The sequence below is a fragment of the Phocoena sinus genome, chromosome 13 (assembly GCF_008692025.1).
Source record: "Phocoena sinus isolate mPhoSin1 chromosome 13, mPhoSin1.pri, whole genome shotgun sequence".
NCBI classification, from domain to species: Eukaryota; Metazoa; Chordata; class Mammalia; order Artiodactyla; family Phocoenidae; genus Phocoena; species Phocoena sinus.
In genome coordinates this window covers 18,631,800-18,651,520 of record NC_045775.1, presented here as the reverse complement: position 1 = coordinate 18,651,520, position 19,721 = coordinate 18,631,800, and the positions used below count along the sequence as shown (strand labels likewise).

At 44.6% G+C, this 19,721-nt stretch overlaps 2 protein-coding genes across 2 annotated transcripts; both read left to right on the top strand.

The window, feature by feature from the left end:
* The first annotated feature begins 1,786 nt into the window (after window positions 1-1,786).
* TP53I3 (tumor protein p53 inducible protein 3) lies at window positions 1,787-9,548 on the top strand. Its single transcript, XM_032652413.1, is given in 5 exon segments — window positions 1,787-3,197; window positions 5,319-5,586; window positions 6,766-6,978; window positions 7,879-8,075; window positions 8,863-9,548. Coding segments are annotated over 5 exon segments (993 nt in total). The 5' UTR covers window positions 1,787-3,065; the 3' UTR covers window positions 9,046-9,548.
* A 95-nt stretch (window positions 9,549-9,643) lies between these two features.
* On the top strand, window positions 9,644-17,512 carry SF3B6 (splicing factor 3b subunit 6). The gene is made up of 4 exons (XM_032652409.1): window positions 9,644-9,912; window positions 12,487-12,605; window positions 16,932-17,070; window positions 17,245-17,512. The coding sequence occupies exons 1-4, from the start codon at window positions 9,883-9,885 to the stop codon at window positions 17,332-17,334; spliced, it is 378 nt and encodes a 125-aa protein (XP_032508300.1). The 5' UTR covers window positions 9,644-9,882; the 3' UTR covers window positions 17,335-17,512.
* The last annotated feature ends 2,209 nt before the right edge of the window (window positions 17,513-19,721 follow it).

The following is a 19,721-nucleotide window of genomic DNA, read 5'->3' as shown; positions in this document are numbered from 1 at the left end:
GCCCCGGTCCTGGAAGATCCCACATGCCGCAGAGCGGCTGGGCCCATGAGCCATGGCCGCTGAGCCTGTGTGTCCGGAGCCTGTGCTCCATAACGGGAGAGGCCACAACAGTAAGAGGCCCACATACCGCAAAAAAAAAAAAAGATAAGAATCTGCCTGCCAATGCAAGAGACATGGGTTCGAGCCCTGCTCAAGGAAGATCCCGCATGCCACGGAGCAACTAAGCCCGTGAGCCACAACTACTGAGCCTGCGCTCTAGAGCCCGTGAGCCACAGCTACTGAGCCCGCGAGCCACAGCTACTGAGCCCGTGAGCCACAACTACTGAAGCCCGGGCGCCTAGAGCCCGTGCTCTGCAACAAGAGAAGCCACCGCAATAAGAAGCCAGTGCACTGCAACAAAGAGTAGCCCCTGATCGCTACTAGAGAAAAGCCCGCGTGCAGCAACAAAGACCCAAGGCAGCCAAACATATAAATAAATAAATAATTTTTTAAAATAAAAAGGCCCTGTTGGCACTATAACTAAATTAACAATAAATGTATATATTAATCTGGTAGATTTGACAATTTTATGTACTGTCTTCTTACCCCATAGCATGATAATTTTTCCACTTGTTCAGATCTTGTTTTCTGTTCTCCAATATAGTTTTATAGTCTTCTATATATAATTCCTATGCCTTTCTTAAAGTTAAGTTCCTTAAATAAGTTAAACTTATTCCTAAACCTTTTACAGCTTGTGCTATTGTAAAAGGGATATTTCTCCCATTTTTTTCCCCTAAGTGCTTAGCTGGAGAATAAAGCTATTGATTTTGGTGTATGCATCTTGCATCCAGGCATCCTAACAAATTATTTCATTAATGTTAGTTTTGTTTTGTTTTGTTTACTGGCATCCCTTAGGTTTTCTAGGTCTACGCTCATATCAACGGCAAAAAGAGATAGTCCTATCACTTTCCAATGTTTATATCAGTTACTTCCTTTTGTTTGTGTATGTATTAGTGCATTTACTAAAACTTCCCAAGTAATGTTAAATAATAATGTCAATAGTGGGCATTCCCTATCTACTTCCTGACTTTAACTGCAATGGTTTTAGTGTTTTTCCATTTAGGATAGTACTTGCTGTGGGTTTTTGGTAAATAATACACAATTCCTTTTATTCTTCTTTTGCTTGGGGTTTTTGTAACAAATGGCTTCTAGGTTTAATCAATGTATTTTTAGCTTCTACTGATTGGCTTATATGATGCTGTATCCTTTTTTTTTTTTTTTTTAAAGATAAGTTATCAGGGGTTTCCCTGGTGGCGCAGTGGTTAAGATCCGCCTGCCAAGGCAGCAGACACAGGTTCGAGCCCTGGTCCAGGAAGGTCCCACATGCCGCAGAGCAACTAAGCCCACTACTGAGCCCTCGTGCCACAACTACTGAAGCCCACGCGCCTAGAGCCCGTGCTCTGCAACGAGAAGCCACCGCAATGAGAAGCCCGTGCACCGCAACGAAGAGTAGCCCCCGCTCAACGCATCTAGAGAAAGGCCCTGCGCAGCAACGAAGAACCAACGCAGTCAAAAATAAATAAAATAAACAAAAATTTATTTAAAAAAATAAAGATAAGTATCCGATTTTTTTTTTTTTTTTTTTTTTTGCCCCCCTGCCGTCCCCCTGCAGGGGAGGCAAAAAAAGCTACCTATCTTGGGCTTCCCTGGTGGCGCAGTGGTTGAGAGTCTGCCTGCCGATGCAGGGGACACGGGTTCGTGCCCGGTCTGGGAGGATCCCACATGTCATGGAGCTGCTAGGCCCGTGAGCCATGGCCGCTGGGCCCGCGCGTCTGGAGCCTGTGTTCCGCAACGGGAGAGGCCACAACAGTGAGAGGCCTACATACCGCAAAAAAAAAAAAAGAAAGAAAAAAAGCTACCTATCTTGTTTTTACACAGGCGCACATACGTGTGTATTCTTCCAACCCAGTGGTTTTTGACTAGAAGTAATTTTGCCCCCCAAGGGATATCTGGCAATGCCGATACATTTTTTTATTGTCACAACTAGATAGGGGTGTTGTTGGTATCTAGTGGGTGGAGACCAGGGATGCTGCTAAACATCCCAAGCTGCACAGGACAGTCTTTCACAACAAAAAAATTTAGTCCAAAATGTCAATTGCAACAAGGTTGAGAAACCCTGATGTAGCCTATTTATATAGCTTTTAACCAGGCTAAATTGCCTCACTGGGCAGCGTCTTCCAGAGGCCGCTCCCTCATCCCCAGGAAAGACTGGAGGAACCGCAGAAGTGACAAGAATCCCGGGACTGTTTTACCTTCCCTTTGCCCCTAATGCTCCTCTCTTTTCTCAGCAGCACCCTGCTTGCCCACCCTACTGGGACGCCTGTCCACAAGAAGGGCAGGAAGCCAGACTTAAAGCCCAAACGGGCTAAAAGCCTGGCCTGAGAAATGGACCGCTCGCCTGCCAAGAGTTCGCGTCTTGCTGCCTAGAGAGAGGAAAGTTTTCTCAAAGTGAGGGCTGGAACAGCATTTCACGCCAAACCAAGAGAAAGACTAGATTCCGGAGGCTCAAAGTTAAAGAAAATCTGATTTGCCGCCACTAGCTTTGCATTTTAAAGGGAAAGGAGGCGAAGGAAGAAGGGGAGGGTCAGCCCCACCGTTTGCACTACCCAGACTCCAGCCGTCCATTGTGGTGGTGGCGAGGCAGCGCCACTGCTCCAGGATTCTGCTCCGAGGACTCGCAGGGGTCGCAGGACCGCGCCGCGTCACCTGGAGCAGCAAAGGGGGCCACCCGGAGCAAGTAAATAACTTTCACGGGCTCCAGTGACCCTGACGGGCGAGGGATTCCAACTCGGAGGGAATGAAACTTGCTTGACGCTCTTCCGTGTCTTCCTGCTCCGCCGCACGGCCATCCTCTCTGCACCTCGTCCCAGCCTGTGTCCTCCGCGTGGGGTCGGTCCGGAGGCTGCAGGGTCCCCGCCGGAAGGAGCTCAGGGGGTTGCGGTCGGACGGACTGAGGGAGGCCGCTGGCCGGCAGGGGTCGCTGCGCCCCTCAAAGAACCTCGGTCTACCCTGTGTCCTCAGAGAACATGTTAGCTGTGCACTTTGATAAGCCCGGAGGACCAGAAAACCTTTACTTGAAGGAAGTGGCCAAGCCAAGCCCAGGGAAGGGTGAAGTCCTCCTGAAGGTGGCAGCCAGCGCCCTGAACCGGGCGGACTTACTCCAGATACCCAGGGGTCTGGCAGCGGCTGGGACTGGGCGGGACTCCAGGTTCTTCAATAAATATTCACCAGGGGCTTCTCTGGTGGCGCAGTGGCTGAGAGTCCGCCTGCCGATGCAGGTGACACGGGTTCGTGCCCCAGTCCGGGAAGATCCCACATGCCGCGGAGCGTCTACGCCCGTGAGCCACGGCCGCTGAGCCTGCACGTCCGGAGCCTGTGCTCCACAACGGAAGAGGCCACAACAGTGAGAGGCCCGCTTACCGCAAAAATAAATAAATAAATGAAAATAAACATTCACCGGATGAAGGAAAGACCTAAGGCACTACTATTAATGCTCATCATGTGTGCTGGGGGTTCTGAAACTAGAACCACTTAGCCTCCGTTGTTTACACAAAATACAGGGGTGTTTGCACAGCAGAGTCCACCCTGCATCAAACCATTGTCTGCTCAGGTTTGCAGATAAGGAGACTGGACGCGCGCGCGCGTGTGTGTGTGTGTGTGTGTGTGTATGTGTGTGCTCCCGCGCGCAAGTGTTAGACCTTGCTCTATCTCCTTTACTCCTCAGGCAGCCCTGTTCACCATTTGTATTCGACAGATAAAGAAACTGAGGGTCAGAGAGGTTCAGCAATGAGCCCAAGGCCACACACTAATTTATTTATTTTTGGCTGCGTTGGGTCTTCCTTGCTGCGCTCAGGTTTTCTCTAGTTGTGGCCAGTGGGGGCTACTCTTAGTGGCGGTGGGCTGGCTTCTCTTATTGTGGAGCACAGGCTCTAGGCACACGGGCTTCAGTAGTTGTGGCTCGCAGGCTTTAGAGAGAAGGCTCAGTAGTTGTGGCGCACGGGCTTAGCTGCTCCGCGGCATGTGGGATCTTCCCGGACCAGGGCTCAAACCCGTATCCCCTGCATTGGCAGGCGGATTCTTAACCACTGCGCCACCAGGGAAGCCCCCCCAAGGCCACACACTAGTAACCAGGGGAACTGTGACTCAAATTGAGGTCTTTGTCTTAAGGCTCCGAAGTCTGTATTCTTTCCACTCTGAGGGTCCCAGAGCTGGCAGGGGGCAGTACTCTAAGAATTTTCTTCTGACTTCTTTTTGAAGCACTAAACTAGGCCAGCTGCATTTTTTGAATTAAGAAATGTACACCAGGATCACAGGAGGCACTTATTCAAAATAAATAGGACCAGGACCCAGGCATGTGTACTTTGAAAAGGCTCATCAAATCGTTCAGATGCACACTCCTAGTTCATCCCTCTGGTCTCAAGCATCTGTTTGAAGGCTTCTGAGGACTGTGTTGAGCAAGTACAGAGCCTGGCACTTGATATATCAGAACGATCATTAAGGAGTCCACAGTTTGGTTTGCAAGGCAGAAATAGAGACAGAGATGTAGAGAACAAATGTATGGACACCAACGGGGGAAAGCTGCGGGGTGGGGGTGGGGGGTCGGGGGTGTTGGTGTGATGAATTGGGAGATTGGGGTTGACACGTATACACTAATATGTATAAAATAGATAACTAATAAGAATCTGCTGTATAAAAAAATTAATTTAATTAAATTGAAAAGAAAAGGAGTCCATGGTTTTATTCCCAGTCTTGCTATTAATTTGCTTTGCCACCTTGGACGAGGTATTTCCCTGCCCAGGTCTCAGTTTTTTCATTTGTAAAACAAGGGGTTTAGATGAGAGAAATAGCTAAGGACTCTACCAGTTAGACATCCACTGATTATGGGACCTACAGTCTCTTATTTGCATGAAACAAATCACCTCTCCTCTCATTTTTCTTGAATTAAAAAACCTAACTTTAGGGCTTCCCTGGTGGCGCAGTGGTTGAGAGTTCGCCTGCTGATGCAGGGGGTGCGGGTTCGTGCCCCGGTCCGGGAGGATCCCACATGCCGCGGAGCGGCTGGGCCCGTGAGCCATGGCCGCTGAGCCTGCGCGTCAGGAGCCTGTGCTGCGCAGCGGGAGAGGCCGCGACAGTGAGAGGCCCGCGTACCGCAAAAAAAAAAAAACCACCTAACTTTACCCTGAACTTTGTCTTGAAAAAAAAAAGGGTCTATGGGAAGAGGGCCAGGGACGGTGACACACAGACTTCTGATCATGTTTACTACTTAGTGCACCCTTTCTCTGCAGAGACAAGGCCAGTATGCCCCACTCCCAGGAGCCAGCAACATTTGGGGACTCAAGGCATCTGGACACGTGGCAGAGCAGGGGCCTGGCTGCCAGGGACACTGAAAGATTGGGGACCCAGCCATAGTTCTGCTGCCTAGCGGGGGCCAGCATGTCACTGTCCCCGAAGGGCTCCTCATGCCCATCCCGGCAGGACTGACCATGCCCCAGGCTGCCGCCATCCCAGAGGCCTGGCTCACCGCCTCCCAGCTGTTACACCTCTTGGGTAAGGACCACCTCACCCTACCTCATGCTTACTCTATACAGCATGGTTCAATTGCTTCATGACTCAGCCACCTCAGAACCCAGCAGTCCTGCAGGGCAGCTTTGATCTGGCCACTGAGCCACACCCAACCCCAGCACCTCAGCCTACTGTACCATCAGTAGTATCAGGTCCTCATACTGTGCAGCAATACTGAGGCTGAAAATTATGGTTAGCACATAGAAAACCTGGAAAGTGCTGGATGAAAGGCCTGTGCACATCTTCACACGGTAAGCCCAGCAGTAGTCCCAGCTTCTCAGTCAGGCTAAGCTTCTCTCTGGGAGCCCTAGCACAGCAGAAGGAGCCATTCAATCAACTCTTTAATTCCTCCCCAATCCCACTGAGGCCAGCAAAGAGCTTACGTGAGGGCCCCTGGCTTTGGGGAACTCAGTGTAACTGGCAAGACAACCACAGTGTTTGGAAGGGTGGTCCTGTCTCTAACTACAACAGAAGCTCAAGATGGGAAAAGTTGGTGTGGGCAAAGGGGGTCCAAGAAGGCTTTCTGGAACAGAAGGCCTTGAAGGGTGGTAGAGCTGTGATGGACAGATGGCATACCAACCAAGGTGGCCTAAGAGGGTCAAGGTGAGATCAGCTGCTTCACTCAGAAGTGAAGGATGACAACTGTAATTTATGAAAGATGAGACTGGGACTAGATTGTGGTGGCCTTGAATGGCAGGCTATTTGGACTTGACACGAAAGCCAATCAAGAACCACTTGACATTTTGAGGAGAAAGTGACATAATGGAAGCTCCATTTCAGGAGGAGCCTGGTGGCTGTGTGTGGCGCCTGGATTTGTGAGACCAGCTGGAGGCCAGTTTCAGACTGTAGACAGGCTGGCTTCAGGTAGTGACAGCGGGAATGGCGGTTATTCTTACTCATTCAGGTATAGGTCAGCGATATGTTTTGTTATTATTTCACAGGTAGAACAGAGATTATGGATGTGGCTGCTAATAACTGTTTCCAAAAGTTGTTTCCCACTTTGACCACAGGCAGTAAAACAAAAAGTCAATATGTTCTCTCAAAACAGCCAGAGATTTGCATTTGGTGGTCCCAGGGCCAGGTGATCATGGTAGAATAAGCCTATGTGGAGAATGTGTAGCAGTTGCAAAGCAAAGAAAATGGTTCCTGTACTTTCTGTCGCAGGAAATGTTCAGGCTGGAGACTCTGTGCTAATCCATGCAGGAGCAAGTGGTGTGGGCACAGCTGCCATCCAACTTACCCGGATGGCTGGAGCTGTTCCTCTGGTCACAGCTGGCTCCCAGCACAGACTTCAAATGGCAGAAACGCTTGAAGCAGCTGCTGGATTCAATTACAAAGAAGAGGATTTTTCGGAAGCAACACTGAAATTCAGCAAAGGTAAATAAAGCTTCTGCAATTCAGCAGGAGTTTCAGAGATGATTAAATAAAATCCTCACCAGCCTCAGAGTTGCCTCTGGATCTGTCTTCCCTCTGCTAAAAGCACAACTACCCAGGCCAAATTCTAGTACTCTGGTGTTTGACCACTGGAGACAGGCAGGCAGTATTTAGGACTAAGATGATTTTCCTGTGCATTCTTGTAAGTGATATGATTCATATGCTTTTTAGAAAGTGGATAATCACACAGGTTGGCCTGGAATTATTCAGGACCTCTTTTTCCCAACCAGCCACTCTGCAGTGAATTAACAGGAGGCATGGAGCAGAAACCAGTTTGGAGCTGGTCAGAGTAGGCTTGGGTAGGTAGCTCCCTAAGTGGGTGAGTAGATGTGTATGCCTCTATATTCTGAAACTGAATCTGCATATATTTGGCTCATCCCCTTCCATTGTTCCACATGAGTCAAAAAGGAGAGATGAAAACAAAGCTAGCAAGGCCATGATTCAGGCAACCCAGCTCAGACACTTGATAACTTAGATATGGACTAGCCTGTCCTGTAGCCTGGGGTGGATCTCCCCTATTCCCCTGGGTGCCAGTGGGTTCTCTACTTACATGGAAGTCAGGGGAAATACCAGATCATGGTGCTGCCCCATTTCCCTCCTGCTGTGGCAGGGATCATAAAATATGATCATGTATAATATCACACATGTTAATAGAGTTCAGCCAACTAAACTCCATTTACAACCATGTTTCTATAAGCAATGTTCTGCATTCCAACCTACAGATTTACTGCTTGCACTTGTATTTATATATACCCACATTTCCACAAATATACCATGTAATCTTATTTCGCACCAAGCTTTCTGTGTCTGACTAGCATCACATATCTGTGTTTCATGTGAAAGGCGCTGGAGTCAACCTTATTCTAGGCTGCATAGGCGGCTCCTACTGGGAGAAAAATGTCAACTGCCTGGCTCTTGATCGTCGCTGGATTCTCTATGGTCTGACGGGAGGTGCTGACATCAGTGGGCCTCTGTTTTCAAAGATACTCTTTAAAAGAGGAAGTCTGATCACCAGTCTGCTAAGATCTAGGGACAAAAAGGTGAGTGATGGGTGAAAAGAAAATGTGATTTAACTATTATCCATAAAAGTGTGATTCATTCACATAATCCTGAGAAAGTAAGATCATATATTAAGTTAGAGAGCCTATGTATTAATAGAAACCTGCCCCTCTTGTGTATAAATAGGTAACCTAATTTCACAGAACTAATTAAAATTGGTTGATAAAGGCCTCAACATCTTGGAAAGAGGGTAATGTATTATGTAAACTTTATAACAATGAACAAAGCATTGACCATATTAGGAAATACTACTAATAGTTCCAAGACTTTGTTTTCAAAGGCAGAACTGTTCTCAGTGTGCTAAGAAAGCCTCTTAGGTAAGTAAGGTTAGTAAGCTTCTACCTTTAACAGATTATACATTCATGAAATCTTTTCTGTGTGGCATTCCAGCAGGTGCCAGCTTTGGGAGTTTCGTAACAGGGTTTCACAACTGCTGGGGGGATAGCAGAGGTTAAGCATCCCTTTTGAATTGAACTTATATTAAGTCCTGTCTGTGGCTGCCTCCTGCTTGAAGTCTTTATTTAAAAACAGCCCTTCAGCTTTCAGTGACACTAATATTTTCTCCAAGCTTTGGTCTTTATCTGGGACAGAACAGAGCTTACAAATCTAGGGACATGCACATACATGCTGGTAGTGAAGGGATTACATACCCTTGTGTGACTTTTCAGATGTGTACAAGTTTCAGAGAAAGCAGAAAGACTAAGCAGGGTGGGGAGTGGTAAGGTAAGGCCTCTGTCCAGGCTGATGGTCTCCTTTTCCTTATCTTAGTACAAACAGATGCTGGTGAAGGCTTTCACAGAACAAATTTTGCCCCACTTCTCCACGGGGAACCCTCAAAGTTTACTGCCGGTTCTGGACGGAGTCTACCCCATAAATGAAATCCAAGAAGCCCATGCGTACATGGAGACTAACAAGAATGTGGGCAAAATCGTCCTGGAGCTGCCCCAGTGAAGGAGGAGGGGCAGTACAGGACAAGGCTACCTCAGGTCTTCCAAGAGCAAACTTGGAGAAAATTCACAGTACTCAGGCGACCGGGTGCTACACCAGGCTCGCCTGTAATCCCCTATTCCCCTCCCAGCCTCAAATGATCAGTGCAAAGCCGGTCTAAGGAAATAAAGAGTGGACTTGAAGAGTGGCGCGTGGACTGTGGCCGTCAGGGTGGGGGTGAGGTGGGAGTCGGGACTGGCATCGCCGAGGAGATTACAGAAGAGGCCCGGTCAACTGATGCTGAACTTTGGGGGCTGAGCCAGCGCCAGGGGTTCTGGGTACGGAGTACAGCGTCGGCCAGACCCAATCAGCCAGAACCCTGCAGGCTCGTCTTAGTGCACTGTCAGGGGCCCAGGCACACCCACGCGTCCCCCGCACAGCAGCGCGCGACCCGCAGGCCCGGACCCCACTGTAGTCCCCGCCCTCTCCGGCAACTCACCCAGGCGCAAACCCATCTCTCACAGCTCTCCTCAGCCTCCACCCCCTTCTGCCAGCTTCCGCTGCTCTGGGCCTCCGCGACCGGAACACCGCCCCTTCTTAAGCCCAGGTCCCGCCTTTCAACCTTCCGGCCTCTTAAGTCTCTCAGCCCCGTTTTGCCCTGGAGTCTTTTCCTGAGGGGAGACTACGTCAGCACGTTTCGGCGTGAGACGGTGGTATTCCGGTGTGTTAGAACAGCTTCCGGCGGGGTCTGGACGTTGATGTCTTGCGTCTGACGCCGTGTTGCACTCGAAGCTGAGCGAGCTCCTGAGGAGTGTGGAGGAATTCACGTATTTGCTGCGGTAACCTCATCAGCCTGCCAAGATGGCGATGCAAGCGGCCAAGAGAGCGAACGTGAGTGTCTGGGACTTCTGTCGAGGAGGGGGAGCACTTCGCTGCTGGGCTTTCTCATTGGCGTAATCAGAGCATTCTTGGCCTTCCTCCGTCCCCTAGGCGGGGAAGCCCAGAAGTTACTGACCTGTCAGGGGGGATTCCATCCTGGACCGGTCCTTAGGGATGTGCTCCTTGAGCCACACTTCCGCCCCTACCCCTTTTGAGAGTTCCTTTAAGTCTGTTATCCTAGTGTCAGTGATAGTGTTAACAGCCTGTGTTGCTTCACCTGCACCGAGGACCCGGCGTCAGGATCTTCTCCTCGGCCTAAAAGTCGGTAGCACAGATGAGTCCGCAATAAATAACTTATGCTTAACAGGCAGCTGGAACCTGGAAGTCTCCTCAGATCATGGAGCTTTTTGGATCCTTCATTAGTGTTTTCAGTGATAATTTTGAGCACCTAGTATGTACCAGACTTGAGAGATAGGATACAGTAAATCAGTCTTATTTATTGAACACTTACTATGTGCCAGACACTAGTCTAGGTATCGGAGATACCTAGAATAAAACAGAAAGGCCTGCTGCTTACATTGTAATATTAGGGAGTCGCGGTGTTATGGAAACCTAAGAAAAATTATCTTAGGAGAAAGAGTAGTCAAATCTTAAGATGCTGAGAGGTACAGTAAGGTGAAGACAGTTAAATATAGTGAGATGAAGATTTTTGGTAACTTTGATGATAATCATTTCAGTGGATGAAATGTGGGATGCGGTGGGATGAAAAGAAGGTAGAAGTTGAGAAAATGGAGACAGCTCTTTCCACAAATTTTCTCGTAAATAGGGAGAAAAGAAATTGGATGATAGTTAACTTTTTTTAGGATGTGTGGTATAAGGTGTATTTGTATGCCAATGGGAATGATCCAGTAGAGCCGGAGAAACTGATGATGTAGGAGAAAGGTGGGTTAAGTTCAGGAGTAGTTTGGGGTAGGTGAGGGGTTGGCATAGCAATGAGAGGGAAAGTGGCTGGATATGCATGAATGCATATTGAATATAAGGTACTTACCATTTGGTCGCATCTGTTTTCTCCAATAAACAAGAGCCAAGGTTATCACCTGGGATGAGCAGGGAAGAGAGGATACAGCTCAACTCGGATGTTAGAGGGAGTGGTGTTGGTAAGGTTTGAGGAAAGAAGGGAAACTGTGATATAGTCTCTTGCAGAGTGAGAAAGCAGATTTACTGGAGATGTACATTGTGATTGTCTGACAGTGTTTATCATCTATTTGAACTTAACCTTAAATCTTAAAGTCTAAAACTTTATTGTACTTATTTGTTTACCATTTGTCACCATTTGAGGGAATAAGTATCTTATTCTTCCATTTATACAACACTTAGGTTAATGCCTGAAGTAGTTGCCAGTTTAATAGTTATTGAGCAAATTAATGTCTAGTATGTAATTAAGTATGTTAATAAGAAGCACAGGAGTGAAATCTGGACCGGAGATACATATTTGAGAGTCATCGACTCAGTGTGGAAAACGTGTGTGGTTAAGAGAATGTAGAGTTAAGGGGAGTATACAGAGAGTCAAGAAAAGAAGTCTAAAGGTGAAACTCTGTGGAAGAGCCTATTTTAATGACAAAGAAGACTGAGAACAACTAGCCAGAGAGTTAGGAGGAATCCAAGGAAAGAGTGTCAAGAAAGGTCAAAAACGTAATAGTCAACAGTGTCAGAAGCCTCAGAGAAATTAAGTTGATGAGAATTGAATACTCCAAAAAAATTTTTTTAATGCAAAAAAAAAAACACTGCAAGTGAAAGGTCTTAGTGCATAAAAGCATTTTTCATCAGCGTGCTGGAGTAGGAGCTAGATTGTGGTAGGCTGATGAGTGTTATGAACTAAAGAAGCAGTGAGTATAACCTGCCTCTTTTCATATGCTTGACTGAGAGAAAAGAAAAAAGAGCAAGATAGGATAGCAAATAGAGGGCTGATAAATTCAGGAAAGGCAGAAAACTTGTCTTTTTTCCTTCACTCTGTAATCCTAATACCTTGCCTTGCCTGGTGTATTCACGAAGGCACTTATTAAATATTTGAGTGAATGAAGAGGGATCCAAATAAGTGTTTTGTTTTGTGTAACAGTTGGGAGTACATAAGCAGCTGCTCACGTGAGTAATAAAAGAAGCCAATGGTGAGGGAAAGGCTGTAAATTCAAAAGAAAGAGATCATCGATAGAACAAGTTCCTGAGAAGACCCGAGAATGGTCATCAGTGCGAGTTTTATTATCCAGCAAACAGGAACAGTTCCCTTGTTCTGTCCCACACATGTCTGTGGCATTGAGGACTTTTAAATGAGGTTGGAGATCTTTATTTACCTGTAGTGACTGAAAACCTGGGTTTTGTAGTAGCCCCTTATTAGTTCCTACTAATAGTCCTCCCTAAAACCAATGCTTTTCCAAAGAGCGTGCCATTATCAGTAATATCAGATTATAATTCTTATTCTTGGCTTATAAAAATTATGCATCATCTTTATTAGAATTTATTATGAGAATTTTTTAAAAAATGATAGCACTCCTGCCTCTGATTATAGTGACACTATATTTTTCATTTTAGATTCGACTTCCACCTGAAGTAAATCGAATTTTGTATATAAGAAATTTGCCCTACAAAATCACGGCTGAAGAAATGTATGATATATTTGGGAAATATGGACCTATTCGTCAAATCAGAGTGTGAGTCTTACTGAGACATTTGAAATGTCATTTAAAAGAAAATGATTGAAAAAAAAGAAAATGATTGTGTAATTTATAATCTCAGAATTATAGCTGACAGAGGGCCTAACCAAGAGCCTAGAGACCAAGGGAAAAGTACCTACAGAGACCCTCATGATCCAGCTCAGTGAGAGCCAGGAATGGTAGTTGTGAAATTATAGAGAGCATGAAGTAGTAATGAGTGGTTTGAGGGGAATGGGTGGGAAGAGAAAGAACCAACATTTATTACATACCTACTATTTGTTAAGAAGTACTCTACTGTGGTTTTTATATGCATTAACTCTAACTCTCTCAACACTCTTCACCATCTCCTTTACTGATTCCAGAATTTCTGAATAAGCTGTGCAAAGGGATATAAAAGTAACAGAAAAAGGCTTTTTTTTTCAACTATAGCTTTCTATTGAAGATTTAAAAGTATAGGGCAAAATAATTATAACATAAATCCATGTTTTAATTTAAAGATTGGGGTTCATACCTTCAAATGATGTTTAACATCTGCTATATGCCGATTGTAATAGGTGCTTTTGTTTGCATCACCAACACTACAGCCCTGTGTGGAGGTGAGAGTGTCTCTTTCACAGGTGAGACTAAGGCTTAGAGAGTAAAGTACCTTTCTAGCATCACACAGCTATTTAGTGATAAAAGCTTCTGATTCTAAATTGAATCTCTACACAGTACCACAGCTGCTGTCATTTTAACTAGTATACATAAGCCAATTACCTGAGTCCATCTAAGGATTTCTAAGCTTTTTATTTTTAATTGGAATATCCCTTTCTTAATACATTTTCTTTTATGACTTGAGAGTTCCTCCGTGGCTTTTAGAACTCTGAGATCTTGAGGACTCTCCTTTACAATGATCACTATCCCTCCAAAAAGTAAACCAAGAGCTAGAAATATATCATCATTGGTACTCAAACAGGGATGAAAATGTGTTATAGAGCAGCTGTCCTTTTTAGGAGCTCCCTTTGCATATTTGATAAAAGCTTTTGACGCTTTCTACAGAATACACACAACGTTTTGCAAGTGATTTCAGTGGGTACATGGACTCTAGGTTGAAAACTCCTGTTCTAGACATACAAGAATAGTGTACAGAAGAATCCCTGACTTGGGGCTCAGGAGACGAGATTCTACTGCAGGCCCTTTTACTAGCCATGTGACCCTAGACAAGTTGCCCAGCTTTTTCCTCACATGTAGGACAATTGGTCACCTTAATTGGCATGTAGTAGACTCTCGGTGCTTTGATTTTGATTATTAAAGCCATGAGTAAGGTAGGACAGGTGATGGAGCCTGATGTCACTATTTGACACATGAAGCAGCTAAAGCTCAGAGAGGTTAAGTTACATGATTAGGTTTTCTTGTTTCCACTTTAAGCTTTTACCACCAATCAAGAAAATAATGTTGACTCAGTGCTTAACATATAGTAGGTAGCAAGTACATGTTTTTAATTAAAATTACAATGTGGAGATCAAGATATTAGGTTGATAATTAGGGGCTGGGGCGCTTGAGATGGAGAGTCTTTTTTTTTCACATCTTCATTGCAGTATAAATGCTTTACAATGTTGTACTAGTTTCTGCTGTACAATAAAAGTGAATCAGCTATATGTATACATATATCCCCATATCCCCTCCCTCTTTTTTTTTTTTTTTTTTTTTTTTGCGGTACGCAGGCCTCTCACTGCTGTGGCCTCTCCCGTTGCAGAGCACAGGCTCCGGACGCACAGGCTCAGCGGCCATGGCTCACGGGCCCAGCCGCTCCGCGGCGTGCGGGATTCCCCCCGGACTGGGGCACAAACCCATGTCCCGCACATTGGCAGGCAGACTCCCAACCACTGCGCCACCAGGGAAGCCCTCCCCTCCCTCTTGAGCCTCCTTTCCACCCTCCCTATTCCATCCCTCTAGGTCGTCACAGAGCACCGAGCTGATCTCCCTGTGCTATGCAGCAGCTTCCCATTAGCCATCCATTTTACATTTGGTAGTGTATATATGTCCATGCTACTCTCTCACTTCATCCCAGTCCCCCCCCCCACCGCCCAGCCCCGTGCCCTCAAGTCTGTTCTCTACGTCTGCATCTCTATTCCTGCCCTGCCACTAGGTTCATGAGTACCGCTTTTTTAAATTGAGATGGAGAGTCTTTAAAATGGAATTAATGCCTCTCCCTATTCTACTTCCTAAGAAGGTGTAAGAGGAAAGAGGAGAGATGCTTTTGTTTTGTTTTGATTTGTTCTGTTAGCTTCCTGGAGAAAAGATGTGTGAGAGCACTAATAGGAGAAAGTAGATCTCCACCCTTCAAATGCTTATTAGCACTTGCTGAATGCATAGCACTGTGGGAGTAAAATAAAATATAAGGTCATGTTTGCCCTTAAGGAACTTAAATTGTTGTTGAGTTTTTTATGGTTTTATTCTGAAGGAAAAATTAGGTAGACTTTTTGGGAAAATCTTTGGGACAGTGTTTTTTTTCCTTTGGGTAGTCCCAATTTTCATACCTAAAGCATTTTAGAAAATGGTTAAAAGTCAAAAGTCCAAAAGTTGTTAGATTATTTGCAGAAAGTAAAGAATATTATAAAATTTTTCGTCAGGCCCATGTAACCTGACAAAGTGAGAGTGTTTGATGACACTGGCACCCTCCAACCACCCGGCGCCCTATACCTATCCCATCCCCTTTCACAGGAAGCACAAGCTCTGACCAGGGCCCAAGACTGTAGTCTCATCCTAGATCAAATCTAGGCAGGTGCCTCCCCTTTCCATGGGGCCCACTGCCTTTCCTTGAACCTCTGCAGGGACTGTGGCAGTTAATAAACCTTATTCTGCAGTTGCACTGGGTAGATAGAACACAGATGGAGGAAAGGGGATCCATCTTTAGCTTACTGGAACATAAGCTGAATGGGACCTCTGCCAGCTGTCCCCACTCACAAGCACATGGCCATCTGCCACCTGCAGTTTGTTGCTCCTCACACTTCCCTTGCTCCTCCCCTAACGGAAGCTGGTGAGGTGAGGAGAGGAGGTGGCAAGGAACACCTACACAAGAAGCAGCCCCATATCCATGAGTGAGAACCAGCTTCCGCTTTCCACTTCCAGCCACCTTCCAGCATTCTGCTCTGGCTCACAGGTAACCCCACCAACAAGCACACTTCAAACCCAATCCCTCCAGAGACCCAGCCCTTTTCTCCAGCTACACAGGGCTGTGTAATGCATAAAAGTGCAGATATTATTTAAAATGAATGTGTGAGAGTTGGGAGTTGACTCTTGTTTTAAAAGGGCAATGAATCTTGGGGGAATTCCCTGGTGGTCCAGTGATTAGGACTCCGAGCTTCCGCTGCAGGGGGCACAGGTTCAATTCCTGGTTGGGGAACTAAGATGCTGCATGCCACGTGGTGCAGCCAAATAAATAAATAAATACATAAGCAAGCAAGCAATGAATCTTCTAAGAAAAGTGTAAGAAACTACATTGGCTCTTTACATTGGAGGACGTCCTTTCCAGGCCATAAAGGATGGTGGTTGCTGTTTTCCTGTGTATCATTTATAATTTTGCTATCTTCCTCGTAGGGGCTTCCTTCCAACCCCAGCTCCTTCTACAGACACAAAATGGTTTTATTTTTATGGATTTGGTAAACTTTAGTAAAATATTACCCAGAAACTTTTGTCCCCTACATTGATGGAGATTTTTTGTGGGTTTTTTTGTTTGTTGGGGGGGTGGTTTTGGCCACACTGTGTGGTATGTGTCTTAGTTCCCTGACTAGGGATTGAACCCATGCCCTCTGCAGTGGAAGCTCGGAGTTTTAACCACTGGACCGCCAGGGAGATCCCGAGGTTGTCTTATTTTTAAGGACTGGAACTAAAATTAGAGTGAGGGAGAAAATCAGAATCTTTAGAAACAAGGGACTAGTGTGGTAAATAACTAAAGTATTGGTTCTGTTGCATAAATGCATAGTAAGAAAAACCCCATTCTAGACACTGCTGCCTAATCACGACCATCACTCCTAAGGTAGCATACTTTCCAGTGTAAAACTGAAAATTGATTCTTAGTATGAGAAGTAGGAAAGACTAGAGCAGTGAACATGAAAACTGAAAGTTTCAAGCTAGTTCTTTGCTGCTATTGCTTTAGTAGCCATATTAGTATTCTTGATATAACAGTAAGTTTAACCTGAGCTATTTTACTTAAAATAAAAACAAAAATTACATGTTTTGAGAAATTATAGGCTTATCCAGCATACCTGTCCATAGTATCTATTTCCTTTAATGGTTTTCAGGTAAATGTGTATTTTAATTAAGTCCGATTCAACTCGGTAGGGGGAACACACCTGAAACTAGAGGAACAGCTTATGTGGTCTATGAAGACATCTTTGATGCCAAGAATGCGTGTGATCACCTGTCAGGATTCAATGTTTGCAACAGATACCTCGTGGTTTTGTACTATAATGCCAACAGGGTAAGTATGGCCATGGTTCTCATCACGTGGGGACCCCATGTAAGAGTTAGTAGAGAGCTGTACCAGCACTAGGGGAGATGTGTACCCTGAGTTCTTTTCTGGCTACTGCTATTGGTGAAATTCATTTGACTGTAGATTGGTAACTGTTAACTTTGGTGCTTACCACATTTTCAGGCATTTCAGAAGATGGACACAAAGAAGAAGGAAGAACAGTTGAAGCTTCTCAAGGAGAAATACGGCATCAACACAGATCCACCAAAGTAAACGTTTTCTGCATTTTCATTTTGGACTGTTTAAAACCCATGAATGACCACCACTACCCTTTTTTTTTTTAACTAATAGTGAATGTTGTGATTTCTTATTTGAGATTCAAAAAGACCTTGAAACTTTGATATATTTTAGAATATATTATGTTAATAAACTTGTAGCTTTTTGTAAAACATGTCAGTGTTTTATCTTAAAATTTCTCCTCCTGTATTATACCAGAAAAAAAATAATAAAACAGCATTTGAACCATACCAAGAATTGTTCAGTGGTAGGTGGTCCTAGAGACTGAGTTTCTTGAGGATGGGGACCTTTTGATATTCTTAATGCCTCCAGTGACAAGTACAGTGCTTAGCCATCAAAGGAACTTGTTAAGAGTATTGTTATTTATTGAATGTCTATTAATAATGAAATCTCCATAACTTAGTGAAGGTGTAGGTATCTCCACTTCGCAGATCCAAAGCTTATCATGTTGAGTGAATGAATAAAATGCTTACATAAAAAGCTGCTTTTTACTTTTTTTTTTTTTAAATACTTTTTTGGCCGCACCTCATGTGGGATCTTAGTTCCCCGACCAGAGATCGATCCCGAGCCCCTTGCATTGGAAGCACCGAGTCTTAACCAGTGGACTGCCGGGGAAGTCCAAAAGCTGCTTTTTTACATCGGCTAGTTACTAGCCTCATGAGTACACTTGAATACTTGCTTTACAGTTAACAACGTACCTTTGTCAGTATGGGTACCCTTGTCCTTACAGGTTTATTCTAGAAATGGTCATTCAGATGACAGCACATGGTTAGAAACGTGAGAGCAAGCTGCTTGGGTAGTGCTATTTGTTGTTACACGTCTAAGATGTATTTATGTACTTTTCCCTTTAGTTAGTAAGTGTCTGTGTATATTTTGGACCTTAGCTCACAGTTTATCTTTGCCATAAATAAAATACTTAATGTTTATTCTTATAATCACAGACTCCCATGGCGTGGAAATAGTATGGTTATTACCACATTCATCATAGCTCAGCAGCTTGGAGGAGATAGCTATAATTTTCTTTTTATAGTTTAGGCATGGGCCAAATGGAAAAACATGGACTAATTGTTTTATATATAACTATAACCCAAAATCAATTTGAAGGGTACAAGCACTGAATCATTTAAATGGACAAAAGCCTATTCTACTTTTAAATGCATTTAGCTTTCAAATCTAACATTACTGTAAGAAAATGGGCTATTTTATATATACTTTTTGTACTGTCTTCTCAAAGCCTACTATTGAAAATGAAGAAATAATTGTCTTATTTATTAATTATGTCTGAGTGCTTTTTGAAAGCACTGTTAAAGAGTAGAAAAAGTCATTTCTATAAGGGCAGGAAGATGACAAAGGAGCCACAGCTGTAATTTTCTTGTGAATGTTTTTATGAGTTTCTTACTAATTTTTGTAATGCACAGTGTGCTTTTAGGTATTTACAAATATAAAAATAATTTCCTAAAAGACTTTTGTAAGGGGATGACAAATTAGACTTATAGTGTGATTTGTCTAAATGGCAGACTGACTTGCCCCTAGTATAAGTTGTTTTAAATTAATAAAAGGGGAAATTCCTTCTACTGACAGTTACGGCAGGTCTGTCATTTTGATTAATATATCTGTTAGTTGAATTTCATGACCTGAAGTTAAGAGTTTAAAAAAATGCCCTCTAATTGTTTGGAAATTTTTTAGCCTGTTCCAGTTATGTTACAAGAACTTTAATTCAGTGGACAAATACTGAGCCTCTGCTCTATGCCATGTCTGTGTGTAGTAAAATGCTGAGGACATAGCTACAATCAGTCCTCTGCACCAGGCATTGAAGGCGCAGTTTTAAGAGTGTCAGTAAAGCAGGGCCTGTGAAGCCTAGCATCATATCCTCTCCAGGTACTAGCCAGTAGGTATTTGCTTTTCCCCCCCACCTCTTCTTAGAGCCTCCTGTTACCACGTTGGCTATAAATACTCTAGACTGAGATCTTTTATGTGACTCCATAATGGGCACCTGAAATGGTCCTTGGTGCTATTTTTATTTATCCTATTGGTATCACAGCAGAAAACGTGACTGTCTTTTATTCAGGCTGAGTTCTGAGAAATTATAGACATTTGTATCATTGAGGAAAGCTAGGAACCAAGACATTCTGAAGGAAACCCCCCAGAAAGGAATGAGTGCAGCACCTTTTGACTGGTCTGGTCCCACTGCAGAGGTGAGCACAGGGACTGGTGATTAAAAGCAAAGCAGCCCCTTTCATTTCATTTTCTGCATCTTAAAGCACTGCATCTTCATTAACTCCTCAGTCCTCAGGAGGGGAATACAGCCAGGACTTCTTGGAGACAAAAGGGATACATAAAATAATCAAGATGTTGTGTCCCCA